At 43.9% G+C, this 14100-nt stretch overlaps 1 protein-coding gene across 1 annotated transcript in view; it reads left to right on the forward strand.

Annotated features, from left to right (window-relative positions):
• CDH13 (cadherin 13) overlaps window positions 1-13740 on the forward strand; it is a 1027771-nt gene extending 1014031 nt beyond the window's left edge. Inside the window, exons 12-14 of the mRNA XM_069552548.1 lie at window positions 1321-1554; window positions 5122-5340; window positions 12715-13740. Of these exons, the coding sequence (XP_069408649.1) occupies window positions 1321-1554; window positions 5122-5340; window positions 12715-12722 (461 nt within the window). The 3' untranslated portion in view covers window positions 12723-13740. The remainder of the gene's footprint in view (window positions 1-1320; window positions 1555-5121; window positions 5341-12714) is intronic.
• The last annotated feature ends 360 nt before the right edge of the window (window positions 13741-14100 follow it).

A 14100-nucleotide genomic window follows, 5' to 3' on the forward strand; every position in this document is an offset into this window, starting at 1 on the left:
CTAGAAAGTCACCAGTAACGTTCTTCTTGGGAAACCCCATGGCTTCTCTTGACTCCTTATCCTTTTGGGGCATCATAACACATTTAATTCTTGATCATTGCCTCCTCCTCCAATTCATCTCCCCCATGTCTTCCAGAAACTATCACCTGGTGTTTGAAAACTTTTAACCTGCTCTTTGGGGTTTCTTGAGGTGCCCACCCCTCCATAATTGTGCACTTTCACCTCAGGTAACCTAATTCGCTAGAAAGGTTTCAAAAGCATCTACACTGACAATTCCCATTGGCTAACTCAGCCCTGACATGTCTCCCAAGCTCTGGGCGCTTTCTTGCAGGTGCGCAGAACTTGACAGGCTCTTGGCACAGTCAGAGCGGAAGCTGTTGTCTTTCTGCACCCCGCTACCTCCTGCTTTTCTTCTGGCAGCCTCACCCGAGGGCCTCAATAAGACGAGACATGTATTTGCCATTCAAACTGCCCTTCATGATGCAGTCTGTTGCTGGGCTCCCTGCCTCCAGTGCCCAGCATCTCCTGTCTATACCACTGTGTGTTTCCACAAATAAGTCAAATCAGATTGTTCCACTGCCTTTCTGAAACACTCATGTTGGCTTCCCACTGCCAACATGCAAATACTCGGCTATTTAGATTAAAGGTTTCATTATGGTAAGCAAGGATAAGTTCTAATTATCATTTCCATCCTTTGAGTGAATTTCAATGTGCTGGTATGACATGTGGGTTTAAAGCTTAGCACTCTAACGGTAAAGTCTGAAGAACATCAGTCAGAAGCCTTACGTATGATAAAAGGTTTTTGTATTTTGTTGTTGTTGTTTTTTTAAGATTCCACATGTAAGCAATATCATATGATATCTGTCTTTCTTAGCCTGGCTTACTTCACTTAGTATGATTACTTCTAAGTGCAACCCCACTCCTAGGCATATACCTGGAGAAAACTGTAATTCGAAAAGATAGATGCGGCCCTGTGTTCACAGCAGCCCTATTCACAATAGCCAGGACATAGAAACAACCCAGATGTCCATGGACAGGTGAATGGATAAAGACGACGTGGTGTACATGCCGTGGAATATTACTCAGCCATAAAAAGAGTGAAACAATGCCACTCGCAGCAACAGGGATAGGCCTAGAGATCATAATACTACGAGGCTTCTTAAACCACTAAACGTTATACACAGATGGAAGCCACCCTCTTGGTCCTGTCTAAAATGTAATGACAGTAGTGAAGGTGTCTGGCACTTTGGGAAGAGGCGCTGTGGACGATGACCCCTGCGTTGTATGGGTTGTGTGCTAACATCTCCCCTTTCCCTATAGGCAACCCGCCCGCCACTGGCACGGGGACTCTGCTGATAACCCTGGAAGACGTGAATGACAACGCGCCCTTCATTTACCCCACGGTAGCAGAGGTCTGTGATGATGCCAAAAACCTCAGCGTAGTCATTTTGGGAGCAACAGATAAGGATCTTCATCCAAACACAGATCCTTTCAAATTTGAAATCCACAAACAAACTGTTCCTGATAAAGTCTGGAAGATCTCCAAGATCAACAGTAAGTCCTCTTAACGTTCTGTTGTTATTCTTCAGTTTTGAAGCCTGGTTTCCCTGGCTTGGCTTCTGTTCCAAGCTGTTCCTCGTTTCCTGTGCTCTCGTGTATTCTCACGTGGTTTGTCTCCAGTTATTCACACATTACAAACACTGACAATTTTCCTACCAGCACCTGTACACAGTTGTAAAAATATTGAATATCAGTTTCTCAGAAATGCAAACATGACAGATTTCCGCTTTCTGTCTCATCTTTTCTCCGCTGTGCCCTGTGAGCTGTGCACCCCATGCTTCACCCTCTGCACCCACCCAGGTTTCAGCCTTCAAAAGCTGGGGATCTTGGCTCAGGTGCCTCTCCTCACTCAGATCACTGTGTTTACCTTAAAGTTCACCAGCACTGCAGAGATTTCTGGGCTATGCTTGCCTTCCTAAGAGAAGCAGCAGTGCAGGAATCTTCAGAAAGCCTTTCCTCTGATCCTTCACCTTCCGTTTTATGCTACAGATCTCAGAATTGTAAAGACTTTGTCTTTAAAATGACCTTGGCTTTGACTTTCAACTTTGATATCTTCTCCCATCCGTCCTGTCCCTCATTTATGAAACTTGCAAACAACGCCCCATTCCACCAACCTTGCACGTGGACAGGCAGAATTTAAAACTTGTCCCAACATTTATCATCTGCCATGTTAAGACTGAAATATCAAATGTACTGAATTGTGACTCCCCCACTGCCCTCCCCTCCCCATGGCAAGTGGGAACTCACTCCTGCGATCACCTTGCCTCGCAATGAAACCGAGACCAGAACTCACATGTTACATACACTTTGCCATCAATGGTGAATTTATCTTATGATTGCCCCGGTCAGGGCTGGGTTCCCTCTTCTTACTTCAGAGGTAGAGTTTTTGAGAGGGATGGAGAATTATACATTCCATTAAGTTTTGAAAATGTATTATACAATTGTGCATAAAATTTTCTATTAAAAAAACCTCATCTGTATTGTTATGGCCTTATCTCATATCTCATTTTATTAGCGCCTTTCTCTTGTTATTGATTCTATTTGCCTGTTTGTCTATTTTATTGCTTTTTAAAGAATGAATTCGGTTACACTGATTATTTTTAATTAAAACAGCCCTTCTCTTGTTTGAGGGGTTAGTGTTTTATTTGCTAGTTTTTGTGGCTGTCACTGATTTGAATAATCATCCCCAGCTTCAGTTTCCACCTGGAACTTTCTTATCAAAGACTTTCTCCTCTACCTGCAGATCAGAGAATCTTCCTTGTGTTAACCTGCCATTTCACTGGCGTCATCATCACATCGGTTATTTCTGCTGCTGTCACCTTCTGGTTAGGATAATCCTCCATCTGTTTGTTTAATTTATTTATTTATTTTAATTGGAGGTTTCTGCCATACAACAACATGAATCAGCCATGGGTGTACATGTGTCCCCCCATCCTGAACCCCCCTCCCCCTTCCTCCCCACCCCATCCCTCTGGGTTGTCCCAGAGCACCGGCTTTGAGTGCCCTGCTTCACGCATCAAACTTGCACTGGTCATCTGTTTCACATATGGTAGTGTGCGTATTTCAGTGCTGTTCTCTCAAATCATCCCACCCTCGCCTTCTCCCACAGAGTCCAAAACACTGTTCTTTACATCTGTGTCTCTTTTGCTGTCTTGCATATAGGGTCATCGTTACTGTCTTTCTAAATTCCATATATATGTGTTAATATACTGTATTGGTATTTCTCTTTCTGACTTACTTCACTCTGTATAGTAGGCTCCAGTTTCACCCACCTCGTTAGAACTGACTCAAATATATTCTTTTTATACCTGAGTAATATTTCATTGTGTATATGTACCACGGCTTCCTTATCCATCCGTCTGCCGATGGACATCTAGATTGCTTCCATGTCCTAGCTAGCTACTGTAAACAGTGCTGCAATGAACACTGGGGTATATGTGTCTCTTTCAATTCTGGTGTCCTTGGTGTATATGCCCAGCAGTGGGATTGCTGGGACGTATGGCAGTTCTATTTCCAGTTTTTTTTGTTTTCAGGTCATCACAATTTTCTTTTCCCTCCTGGTTTTATTTAATAGTTAAGATGCCTTCTAGATTCTTTTTCTTGTTCCTCCAAGTTTTTTTTAATATTTATCATTGTTTATGCCCAGAAAGAGTCAATTTAAAAAAATAGCTGGGACTTTCCTGGTGGTCCAGTGGTTAAGAATCTGCCTTCTAATACAGGGGCATGGGTTTGATCCCTGGTCGGGGAACTAAGATCTCACAAGCCATGCAGCTCGGAAAAAAAAAAAAAAACAAAACAAAACAAAACAAATCCCTAGTCATCTGAATGACTGAAGAGAAAATAGCCCAAGGCCAAAACAGTGCCAGGTGAGATGGCCAGTTCTGAGTGCTGACCAGTGGCCTAGGTAATGGTGGATGTTCCCACCAACCACGGGCTTAAAGATCCAGTCCCCAAGTTGTGTATCAGTGCTATGAATTCCCACAAACCTGGGGCCTGATAAAGACTGGGGTCTGAGGCCTGATTAAGACTAAGCTATAGGGACCTCCCTGGTGGTCTGGTAATTAAGAATCCAAGCTTCCACTGCAGGGGGTACAGGTTTGATCCTGGTTGGGAAACTAGGATCCCACATGCTGCCCAGCATGACCAAAAAAATAAATAGATAAAGATATTTTTTTAAAAAAAGACTAGAGTGTAGAAACCATTTCCATGGAAATAGATGGGGGCGGGGGGGCCTGCCCACCTTAAAAGTGAGTAGATTTTTGTTATTGTTGTTCCAAAAGTGTATCTTGATTATTTGAATCTGGGTTCTTATATAAAAATGCTCTGAGCTAACAATTTATTTTTTCCAACTTTATTGCATATTTTTATATACAAATAAAAATTGTATATATTTAAGATGCACAATGTGACAATTCAAGAATGGGTTTTTACATTACTTCTTCTAGATGTGGAATGTGATCTTTGTGAAGATGTACTATACTTTAAGTCTAATACATTTGTAGGGAGGAGTTCTCGGTACTCAGTCATCTCCACCAAATTCGGTCCTCCTGAAATTGATTATAATGGCCCTGAAACACAGAACTCCTCCATGATGGAAGTGCTTTATCTGGTATTTTCTGATATGGTGGGCTTCCCAGGTGGCTCAAGGGTAAAGAACCCTTCTGCCAGTGCAGGAGATGTGGGTTCAATCCCTGTGTCAGGAAGATCCCCTAGAGGAGGAAATGGCAACCCACTCTAGTATTCTTGCCTGGAAAAATTCCATGGACAGACGAGCCTAGTGGGCTACAGTCCATCGGGTCGGACAAGACTGGGCACAAACGCCAACAAATACAATCTGGTATGGTAGTCACCAGCCACGTGTGCTTGCTAGGCACTTGAAATGTGATTTCCACAAGTGAAGAGCTGAATTTCTATGTTTATTTGGTGTTAATAGATTTATATTTGAGTACTCTTGTAGTTACATCAATGCACTGCCTACTTTGTGAGTTCAGTTGCTGAAATTCCGCTCTTGTTTGCAGAGGTCCAACCCTCTCTTATGAAGGCCCCCTTTTGTATTTACAGATACACATGCCCTGGTGAGCCTCCTTCAAAATCTGAACAAAGCAAACTACCACCTGCCCATCATGGTGACAGATTCGGGGAAGCCGCCCATGACAAACATCACAGACCTCAGGGTACAAGTGTGCTCCTGCAAGAATTCCAAAGTGGACTGCAACGCAGCAGGGGCCCCACACTTCAGCGCAGCCGCAGCCCTGCTCCTGCCCCTCTTCAGCTTAGCCCGTAAGTTCACCGAACTCTAGTGTGCGTGCACACGGTAGGAAAACACAACTGCCCCAAACCCACTCTTTTTCAACATATCTTCTTTCCCAAAATATGCTTCCCAGTGGAATTCATTTTTAGCTTACATCTGTATAATGGAATGTTACCTGTAAAGGTGCTCCCACTAATGTCCAAAGGCCCCTTCACATCCCCCTGCCAATCTGAGGAACCGTGCAAAGGCACCCAATGCTGTCAACAGAGCAGGTGGAGAGGAGGTTGCTGCAGATGACCCTGAACTTGAGCTCAGACAGATGTGCCCAGATTGGTTAACTGGTCTACCAGGGCCCTATTTCTCTCTGCATGGTGCAGCGTAATCTTTAGCTAGATTTAAGGAGATTCTACACCCTTTAAAGAAGAGTCATGAGAATGCATGGAAGGATGTGGAGACTGTAGGAAAAGAAGTGATTGCATATTTATACAATCTTTTCACTGACTGGTTGTCATGACTGTGACATAATGAAGGATTATTTTAAATAAATGAACTATTATGCCGAGTAATAGTGGTGTGAGCATCAAATAAATAGATACAGGTGTCAAATATTTCCTATTTGGGGCTTACTAGTCCAGTTGCTTTTGAACTGTGGTGTTGGAGAAGACTCTTGAGAGTCCCTTGGACTGCAAGGAGATCCAACCAGTCCATTCTGAAGGAGATTAGCCCTGGGATTTCTTTGGAAGGAATGATGCTAAAGCTGAAACTCCAGTACTTTGGCCACCTCATGCGAAGAGTTGACTCATTGGAAAAGACTCTGATGCTGGGAGGGATTGGGGGCAGGAGGAGAAGGGGACGACAGAGGATGAGATGGCTGGATGGCATCACTGACTCGATGGACGTGAGTCTGAGTGAACTCCGGGAGTTGGTGATGGACAGGGAGGCCTGGCGTGCTGCGATTCATGGGGTCACAAAGAGTCGGACACGACTGAGCGACTGAACTGAGTCCACTTTTAACCTTAGCAATTATTAACTTGTAACGAATGCCATTCAAAAGACTTTGGGGCCTCAGAATTTACCCCCTGAGAAGGTGAATGGTGTTGTTGTGAATTAGGAGGCTAAAGAAAGTGATGATTAGAAAATAAAGACAGAAATTATTGTATCCTGGTGACAGTGTTGCGTGGAGTCAACAGGAAGTCTCATTCCAACTTCAGACATGTAGAGCTCCCTGCTGAGCCACTGACCTTGGAATGGAATTAGAGAGGAGAATTTACAGTGCAAGGTCTCTCCCTGGATGGATGGATAGATGGATGGGAGGAAGTGAGGGATGGAGTGGGGAGAGAAAGGAAAGAAGCGGGGGAGACAGAGAAAGAGAGAGAGAGGGAGGGAATATATATTCCTCTCTCTCTTGTTCTTTCTTCCTCCCTCCTTTCCTTCTTTCCTTCCTTTTGTATAAAACATGAACATTACAGGTGAAGCTGAAATCCCCTGTCCCTCTCCCCAGTTTCATTTCCTGTTTTCTCTCTCCCCAGAGACAATAGCTGTCATGACCCAGCGTGTGTGGACATTGTTTTATACTGTTACTACACACCCCCCATATAGTTCTACTTTGTGCAGTTTGTCAGACTTGGTCTAATTCATATCGCGTTGAGCCTGATGTGCTGGAACTCTCTGTTCTCCCTCTTTTCATTACATTTCCAAGCCCCATCTATGTTGCTGTAGTTCAGGGGTTGGCAAGCTTTTCTCATCAAGGGCCAGGTGGCAAATATTTTGGGCTCTGGGGTCTTATCAGGGCTCTGTTTCATATTCCTTTTTATAGCTGTTTTGGTTCTGTCTTCCGTGTTTTAGCACCCTTTAATAGTATGAAAACCATTCTTAGCTCGAGAGCCAGGCAAACAAACACACTGCTCTGGTTCATTCACTCTAACAGCTAGAGAGCATCCCCTCCCATCCGAGGACTATGGCGCAGTGTACTCCCCTATCAACAGACACGTGGGGATTATTTAGTGTCCTGCTCTGACCCACTCTACTGCAGTAAACCTCTGAACTCTGTTTTCCACCAGCTTCTCAAGTGAGCACTAGACAGACACGGAGCAGAATTCACATATAGCAGAGTCGGGATAGACCAGAGGGCAGTACTTCCTGGGTGACTGTACAGAAATAAAAATGCTGTGTGTGCATGTGTATGTGTACACAGATGGAACAGATGACTGAGTAGCCACTCACACATCACCCACAACTGGTGGTGGTGTTTAGTTGCCAAGTCATGTCCAACTCTTTTGCAACCCCATGGACTATAGCCTGCGAGGTTCCTCTGTCCATGGAGTTTCCCAGGCAAGAAAGAATACTGGCGGGGGTTGCCATTTCCTTCTCCAGGGGAATCTTCCCGATCCAAAGATCGCACTCACATCTTCCACATTGGCAGGCCAGTTCTTTTCCGCTGAGCCACCTGGGAGGCCCATAAACACACTTACATGACACCAAAGCCTGACTCTCCGTGAACCAAGGCTCTTCAAGACTCTGCTCACTTACCAGCCCCTCTAGGTGGCCAGTGAGTGTTTTAATGGAGGCTTCCTGCTCCAATTGTTGAAGTACAGATAGATCCCCAGCCCATCCAACCCAGGGAACCAACATCCCAGGTGACTGTAGCCTCCAGCACACATACCCAGTGTTTTTGTATGTTTACACAATATTTTTTACAATAATACACATGCCTGCTACTCCAAATCATTATGTTAAATACTAGTAAGATGTAATCTGTTGAGATTAAAAGGAATATAATAGGCATGGCAGCATCTGCTTCCTCCGACAAAGGACTTTCTTGTTCCTCCTACTTTGGAGCACCCTGACCTACGGGTGTCAATAATGAGCAGGTTCCCCAGGATGGCTCACTTCTCATCTCTCCCCTCTGAGCTCTTGGATCACAGTTAATCCAAGACAGAATTGTCTGGTGACTGCCAAAGAACTCGTGTTCATTTTATACTCAAAATAGCACCATTGAGAAAAGACAGGTGCATGCATTCTGTGTTTGAAATGTCAGGTGCACTTTCTGTTCGCACCTAAATGGAGAGCCACATGGTTATCCCACTGCAGGTCAGGGCACCTGAGGACAGGCCATAATTATCCTCAGAAAGAAACCCTGAATCTCCTTATGCAGCTGGAAATGACCCTCCCACGTTTTGCACCACAAGACATGTCATTTCAGTCCCCAGGTAAGATAAATAGTTAAGAACCGTTGTCATCACCGACCTGTCTGACTTCAAAACAAACCTCACCCTGTCCCTATATCAAAGGCATAAGATTATTTAATAATGTTCGTTTGAACGTTAGAGATGCCTGCCAATGATTCCTGTTTTCTTATAGACCTAGCCCAAGATGTTCTTCCTAACAGAGAATGAAACTAATAATGTAGGCATGTGAGAAACTGGCAGGAATAAGACGCCTTGAATGTCCTATGGCTCAGACTCTCTCCTAAGAGCAAGGGCAGCGTGGCTGGCCCATGACAATGGCAAGAGGGCACACAGAAATGGGTCCACAGTATTAAGCAAAGTGGGGGCATGAGTCCTAACAACAATGTAACTATCAGTAGATTATAAAGCGCAAGGACAAGAGAACTCCCCCACCAGCCATGGCCCTTGAAGGAATGTGGAGGTTTGGTAGAATCTGTTCGACGTTTCTTTAAAGCAGGGAGTGGCAAACTACAGCCCAAGGGCCAAGAAAGGCTCACTTCCTGATTTTAAGATTTGATTCAATGGCACCCCCTCCAGTACTCTTGCCTGGAAAATCCCATGGGCAGAGGAGTCTGGAAGGCTGCAGTCCATGGGGTCGCAAAGAGCCGGACACGACTGAGCGACTTCACTTTCACTTCTTACTTTTGTGCATTGGAGAAGGAAATGGCAACCCAGTCCAGTGTTCTTGCTGGAGAATCCCAGGGACGGGGGAGCCTGATGGGCTGCCGTCTATGGGGTCACACAGAGTCCGACACGACTGAAGCGACTTAGCAGCAGCAGCAGAATACTGATGCTCCCTGGATGTGCCAGCTTGCTTTCTTTGGAGGGTCCTAAGGGGAGAATTATGCATCCCCTTGATGTCATCAGCATGTGATTTAAACAACAAACTGGCAGTAACAATCATTTCATTTACATTTTTTATTGCTTTCAATGTAATTTTATTGCTTTCAATGCAATCAGCGGTAAAGAATCCGCCCACCAGTGCAGGAGACTCAAGGGATGTGGGTTTGATCCCTGGGTTGGGAAGATCCTCTGAAGGAGGAAATGGCAACCCACTCTAGTATTATGGCCAGGAAAATCAGATGTTCTGTGGACAGAGGAGCCTGGCGGGCTACAGTTCATGGGATCGCAAAAAGAGTGGGACACAACTGAGCCAGTGAACAGACACACAGAATACAGAAGGTCCGTCCATTTACAGACTTAACCTATGACTGCTTTCTGCTACTACCACAAAAAGAGCTGAGTGGTTGCCCCCGAGACCCTATGGCCCAAAAAATCGAAAACATTTACTCCCTGGCTCTTGGCAGGAAAAGCATGTCAATTTGGTCTTTAAAGTCTTTGTTCATAAAACTGCAGGGCTCACGTCATCCAACGTGGGAAGAGAAAATGGGTTTTGCTCCTCCTCCCAAATAATATTCTGATTCAAGTAGACTCTCATGAACCAAACACCTCTGTTCTTTGGCTTTTCTCCTTATTTCCTTCATTGCCCTGGTGGTTTTATCTCACTCTGTAGACAAGACACTGATGCTCAGAAAGATCCCAAGGTGGGTAAGCATGGAGGCCAGTGTTCATTATTAGACTGCCTCCCTTGTGGAAAAAGATAATAAAAACATTTCAGTTTATTATGATACCATAGGTGGCTTTGTTGCATTTGAGAGTTGAACTGAGAGAGACGCAATTCCTTCTTTGACATCCCAAAGTAAAAGAAATAAAACTAATGACATTGAAAGCAATAAAAAATGTAAATGAAATGATTTTTACTGCCAGTTTGTTGTTTAAATCACATGTTGATGACATCAAGGGGATGCATAATTCTCCCCCTAGGACCCTCCAAAGAAAGCAAGCTGGCACATCCATGAGGGTTTTTGTGCTGTGACAAGGCAAGTTCAAGGAATATTGTGCTGAAATCTTTTCAAACACTGTTTTAAATTAATTCACAAGAGCAAGAATATAAAAGAACAGATCAGGTGAACCATTTGAATAAGTACCAAAATTAAATGTCTCTATGTTGGAAAGGAGGGGGCATTGAATTGTAACCTTGATGATCACAGTGAAGAAGTTTAAAGAGATGACCAAATGAGCAAAAAAATGGTCACTGGAAATACTTATCATTCTAATGTTTTTTATTAAGGTATTATTTGCATTCCATAAAATTCACCTATTTTAAGGGTGCAGTTTGATGAATTTTGGTAAAGTGTAGCCACTCCACCATCAAGATGCCATTCCTTGTACCCCTTTCTTATTGATCCCCTCCCCAGAGTCCAGACTCTAATTGATCTGCCTTCTCTGATTAGATTCTTGCCTTCTCTAGAATTTTCCGTAAACAGAATTGCGCAGTCCATGTCATTGAGTGTATCAATATTTCGCTCCTCTTCATTGTGAAATATATTATGGGCAGAGGCAGAGCTTGGAGGAGCACCAGGCCGGAGTAGAGCAGGCCATCCTCGGCCTGCAGACGGAGCTGGCCCCTCCAAGTTTATGGACAACGACAGTCAACCTCTGACGTCCCAGGGCTTTCTATGTGCCACACACATGCACAGCTAAGAACATTACATCCCTGTGAACTTCTTCATGCGATCAACTCAACAGTCACAGGAGATACGCTGTGGTCTGACTTGACTTAAACGGGGCTTGAGGGCTTTCAAATGGAGTGGATCTTATTAAGTCAAAATTTTTTCCTATTTTTCTCAATGACCAAAATGATTATTTTAAGTTATTGGTCTCACACAGGAAAATGTTTTTAAATGAAATTAGTTATACCATTTAATATGTTCTTTTCCAGTCTTCAAATGCAAGTGAATATGAAGAATATAGTTTACTGCAGCCCAGGTCACCAAAGAGTTTAAGGCAATGGTGTAGCAAGGGCAGAAAAATTCACCTGAAAAAAAAGGAAATTAAATGAGTTCAGAAGAGTCCTAACCCCAAAGGAATTCACCTGTCAAGCTGTATAAAAATCCCTAGGTATAGAAAACAACAATGAAACTTGCATCTGAATCAGCGTGTTCATGTCCATGGTCCTTTCTGTTAAAACAGCTTTCTCCCTTAACCTCCTCAATATCATTTTATTTACACTCGAGTCACATTACAAAGATTTTTTTATCTAAAATTTAGAGCAGCTGCTCTAAATTTTCCAAAACAGATACATGACTACTTTAAACTCTGAAATCAATGGGGTGCAGCACAGGTTGGTGACGTTTACATACTGACCCACCCCCTTAACAGATTTAGAATGAAAGCCCTGAGCTTTACAGAACAATCCATTATATTCCAACAATCAATTCATTCCAGAATAGACTAGACTTGCCTTGTGGGTTGATTTTTTATACATTTTTGTTTCTTTGTAACACGAGTTTTTCGTGGTACCTTCTCCCTGTACAAATCCAAGATATAGTAACAATTAAGCAAAGGTGGCAGAGAGCCAAGCTGCGTCCGTTCACCCTGTCGTCAGACAGAGTGGAAGTCCCTCAGCTGGCCTAAGGCCTAGAGAGCAAGCAATGCAAACCCTGGTGCAGGTCACAGAGAGGCAGGGAGGGGCCTCGTGCAAACAGGCAACCTCTGGGGGGAAGCTTGAAGGGGAGGAGGGGGCTCCAAAAGGAACTCTCTGCCAGCGCCTGGACTGTAGCCCCCTAAGAATTCTGACCTCCAGAGTGTAGGAGAGTGAGTGTGTGTGGTCTGTGAGCCACTGAATTTGTGGTCATTTGTGACAGCAGCCCTCAGGAACTCATACACCATCTCTGCAGAACCACCAGTTACTATCTTGCTTTTCTCAGTGACCAAAAAAAAATATATATATATATGTATATGTATCTGGGATGATGGTCCATTTCTAAGCTGCCAAGTAGGCTTGTTTATAAAATAGCCCAGCCCTGGGCCAACTGCAGAAGACAGGGTTCAGTGAGGCAGCGGGAGGGGCCACGGTTGATCTGAGGTGTGAGACATGTGGTATTCGCATTTTGAGAGTAGTCCAGCTTTTTGAGTCATAAATCAGGAGAACTATTCCTTCTCTCTTCAAATGTTATGCTTAAGAAGGAGAAGAAAAAAAACTTCCCCAAAGTAGTACAACATTTATAAATGCATTTATTATAGCTTGCCAGTCATGTATCTAGTATTTAGCTAAAATGTTTTTGAATCGAGTTGTTATATTCCTTGACTTGACTCTGAATCTTTTCCATTCAGGTCTGTGAGAACTCCTGACATCTGAAGCTTGATTCCCAAGTTTCCATAGCAACAGGAAAAAAAGAAAAAAAAAATCCAAATCTGAAGATTGCCGTTTACAGCTCTCGAACTTCACAACCAGGCCTCAATTGTTTCAGATTTTCATTTTCTTTGCAATTTTCACTTAATCTGTACTTCACCATTTTGACAACATCTTCCTTTTCCCCTTTAATTAATGGAATCCTCTGAATTTTCCCTTGAGTGTTTTAAACATCATGGCATAGAACTTGACCTTCTGGGAGGAGGAACAATGAATACTTTTCCTGATGTGTTTGCCATGTTGCTAGTCAGCACTCCACACATCCGGTTTGGTCTGTGGGTTAGTATTTGTATATGTATGCGTATCTGTATGTGTATATACCCAGTATTTATAGAGACAGACTACAGAAGCTTGGTCCTCATATATTGTCACCCTTCCCCAAGAGGTTAAGCACAGAAGGGGTAGAAGCTAAAGCAGCCGACCCCTCCAGGGCCTCAGCGTCCAGTTCAGCACTAGGGCAGAGCACAGAGCTGGCGCTTCTCCTCGACCCACCTTCTAGGCAGGTCCGCAGAGGGGGACAGTTTTCACTGCCATCCTATGTGAGGATGATCCTGAATGACGGTGGTGAGGAGCAGAGCTGGACGTTTCACCATCAAATGCACGGGCGTCTATCTCTCTGCATTTTTAAGTGTCCGGAAACCACAGTCCCAGTGGGTTTTCTGGGGACCTGGCCCAGGATAGAGAACCTTGCCCTCCTTGGCATACGTACAACAGCCAGTGTCATCATGGAGGTCACACATGCGTCCGAAGAGGCCATCAGGTACCATGTGTATACATATATCGGCCCACATGTACAGACATACATTTATGCGCATACACACCATTCGTTTCCTATATACACGCATACAATAGAGTAAATACAGGTAGTTTTAAAAGTACCCTTTTGTGTGAATCGACGGCCGTCGTTTGCAAACCTGAAAATAAAAGATGTTCCTTATGTATGAGAAGTAACTGATTTTTATTCTGTGAGCATGCGAACATAAGACGGAGGTTAGTGCTTGTACCAAGGTTATCTTCTTGTCCATACGCTGTAACGGAACCATCAAAGCTCACACCAAATTTTTCTAGCAGATGAACTAGTAACAGCCTGTGGCTTTTTCTTAGCGCTCGACACGAGCCAGGGTCAGGTAAGTGTCTTAGCATATTTTAATGCCGTTGCTTCCTAAAGGTTTTAACCACACTCACGCGCACACGCGGGTGCGCTCACGCTTTCTTATGCAATCTCTGTTTGCACCTGTGCTTTTCAGTTTGCCTTCACAGGAAATAGAAGTCATATGTTGTCTTTATTGTAGTGAAATTATACAGAT

This window comes from Ovis canadensis, chromosome 14 (genome assembly GCF_042477335.2).
Source record: "Ovis canadensis isolate MfBH-ARS-UI-01 breed Bighorn chromosome 14, ARS-UI_OviCan_v2, whole genome shotgun sequence".
Lineage (NCBI taxonomy): Eukaryota > Metazoa > Chordata > Mammalia > Artiodactyla > Bovidae > Ovis > Ovis canadensis.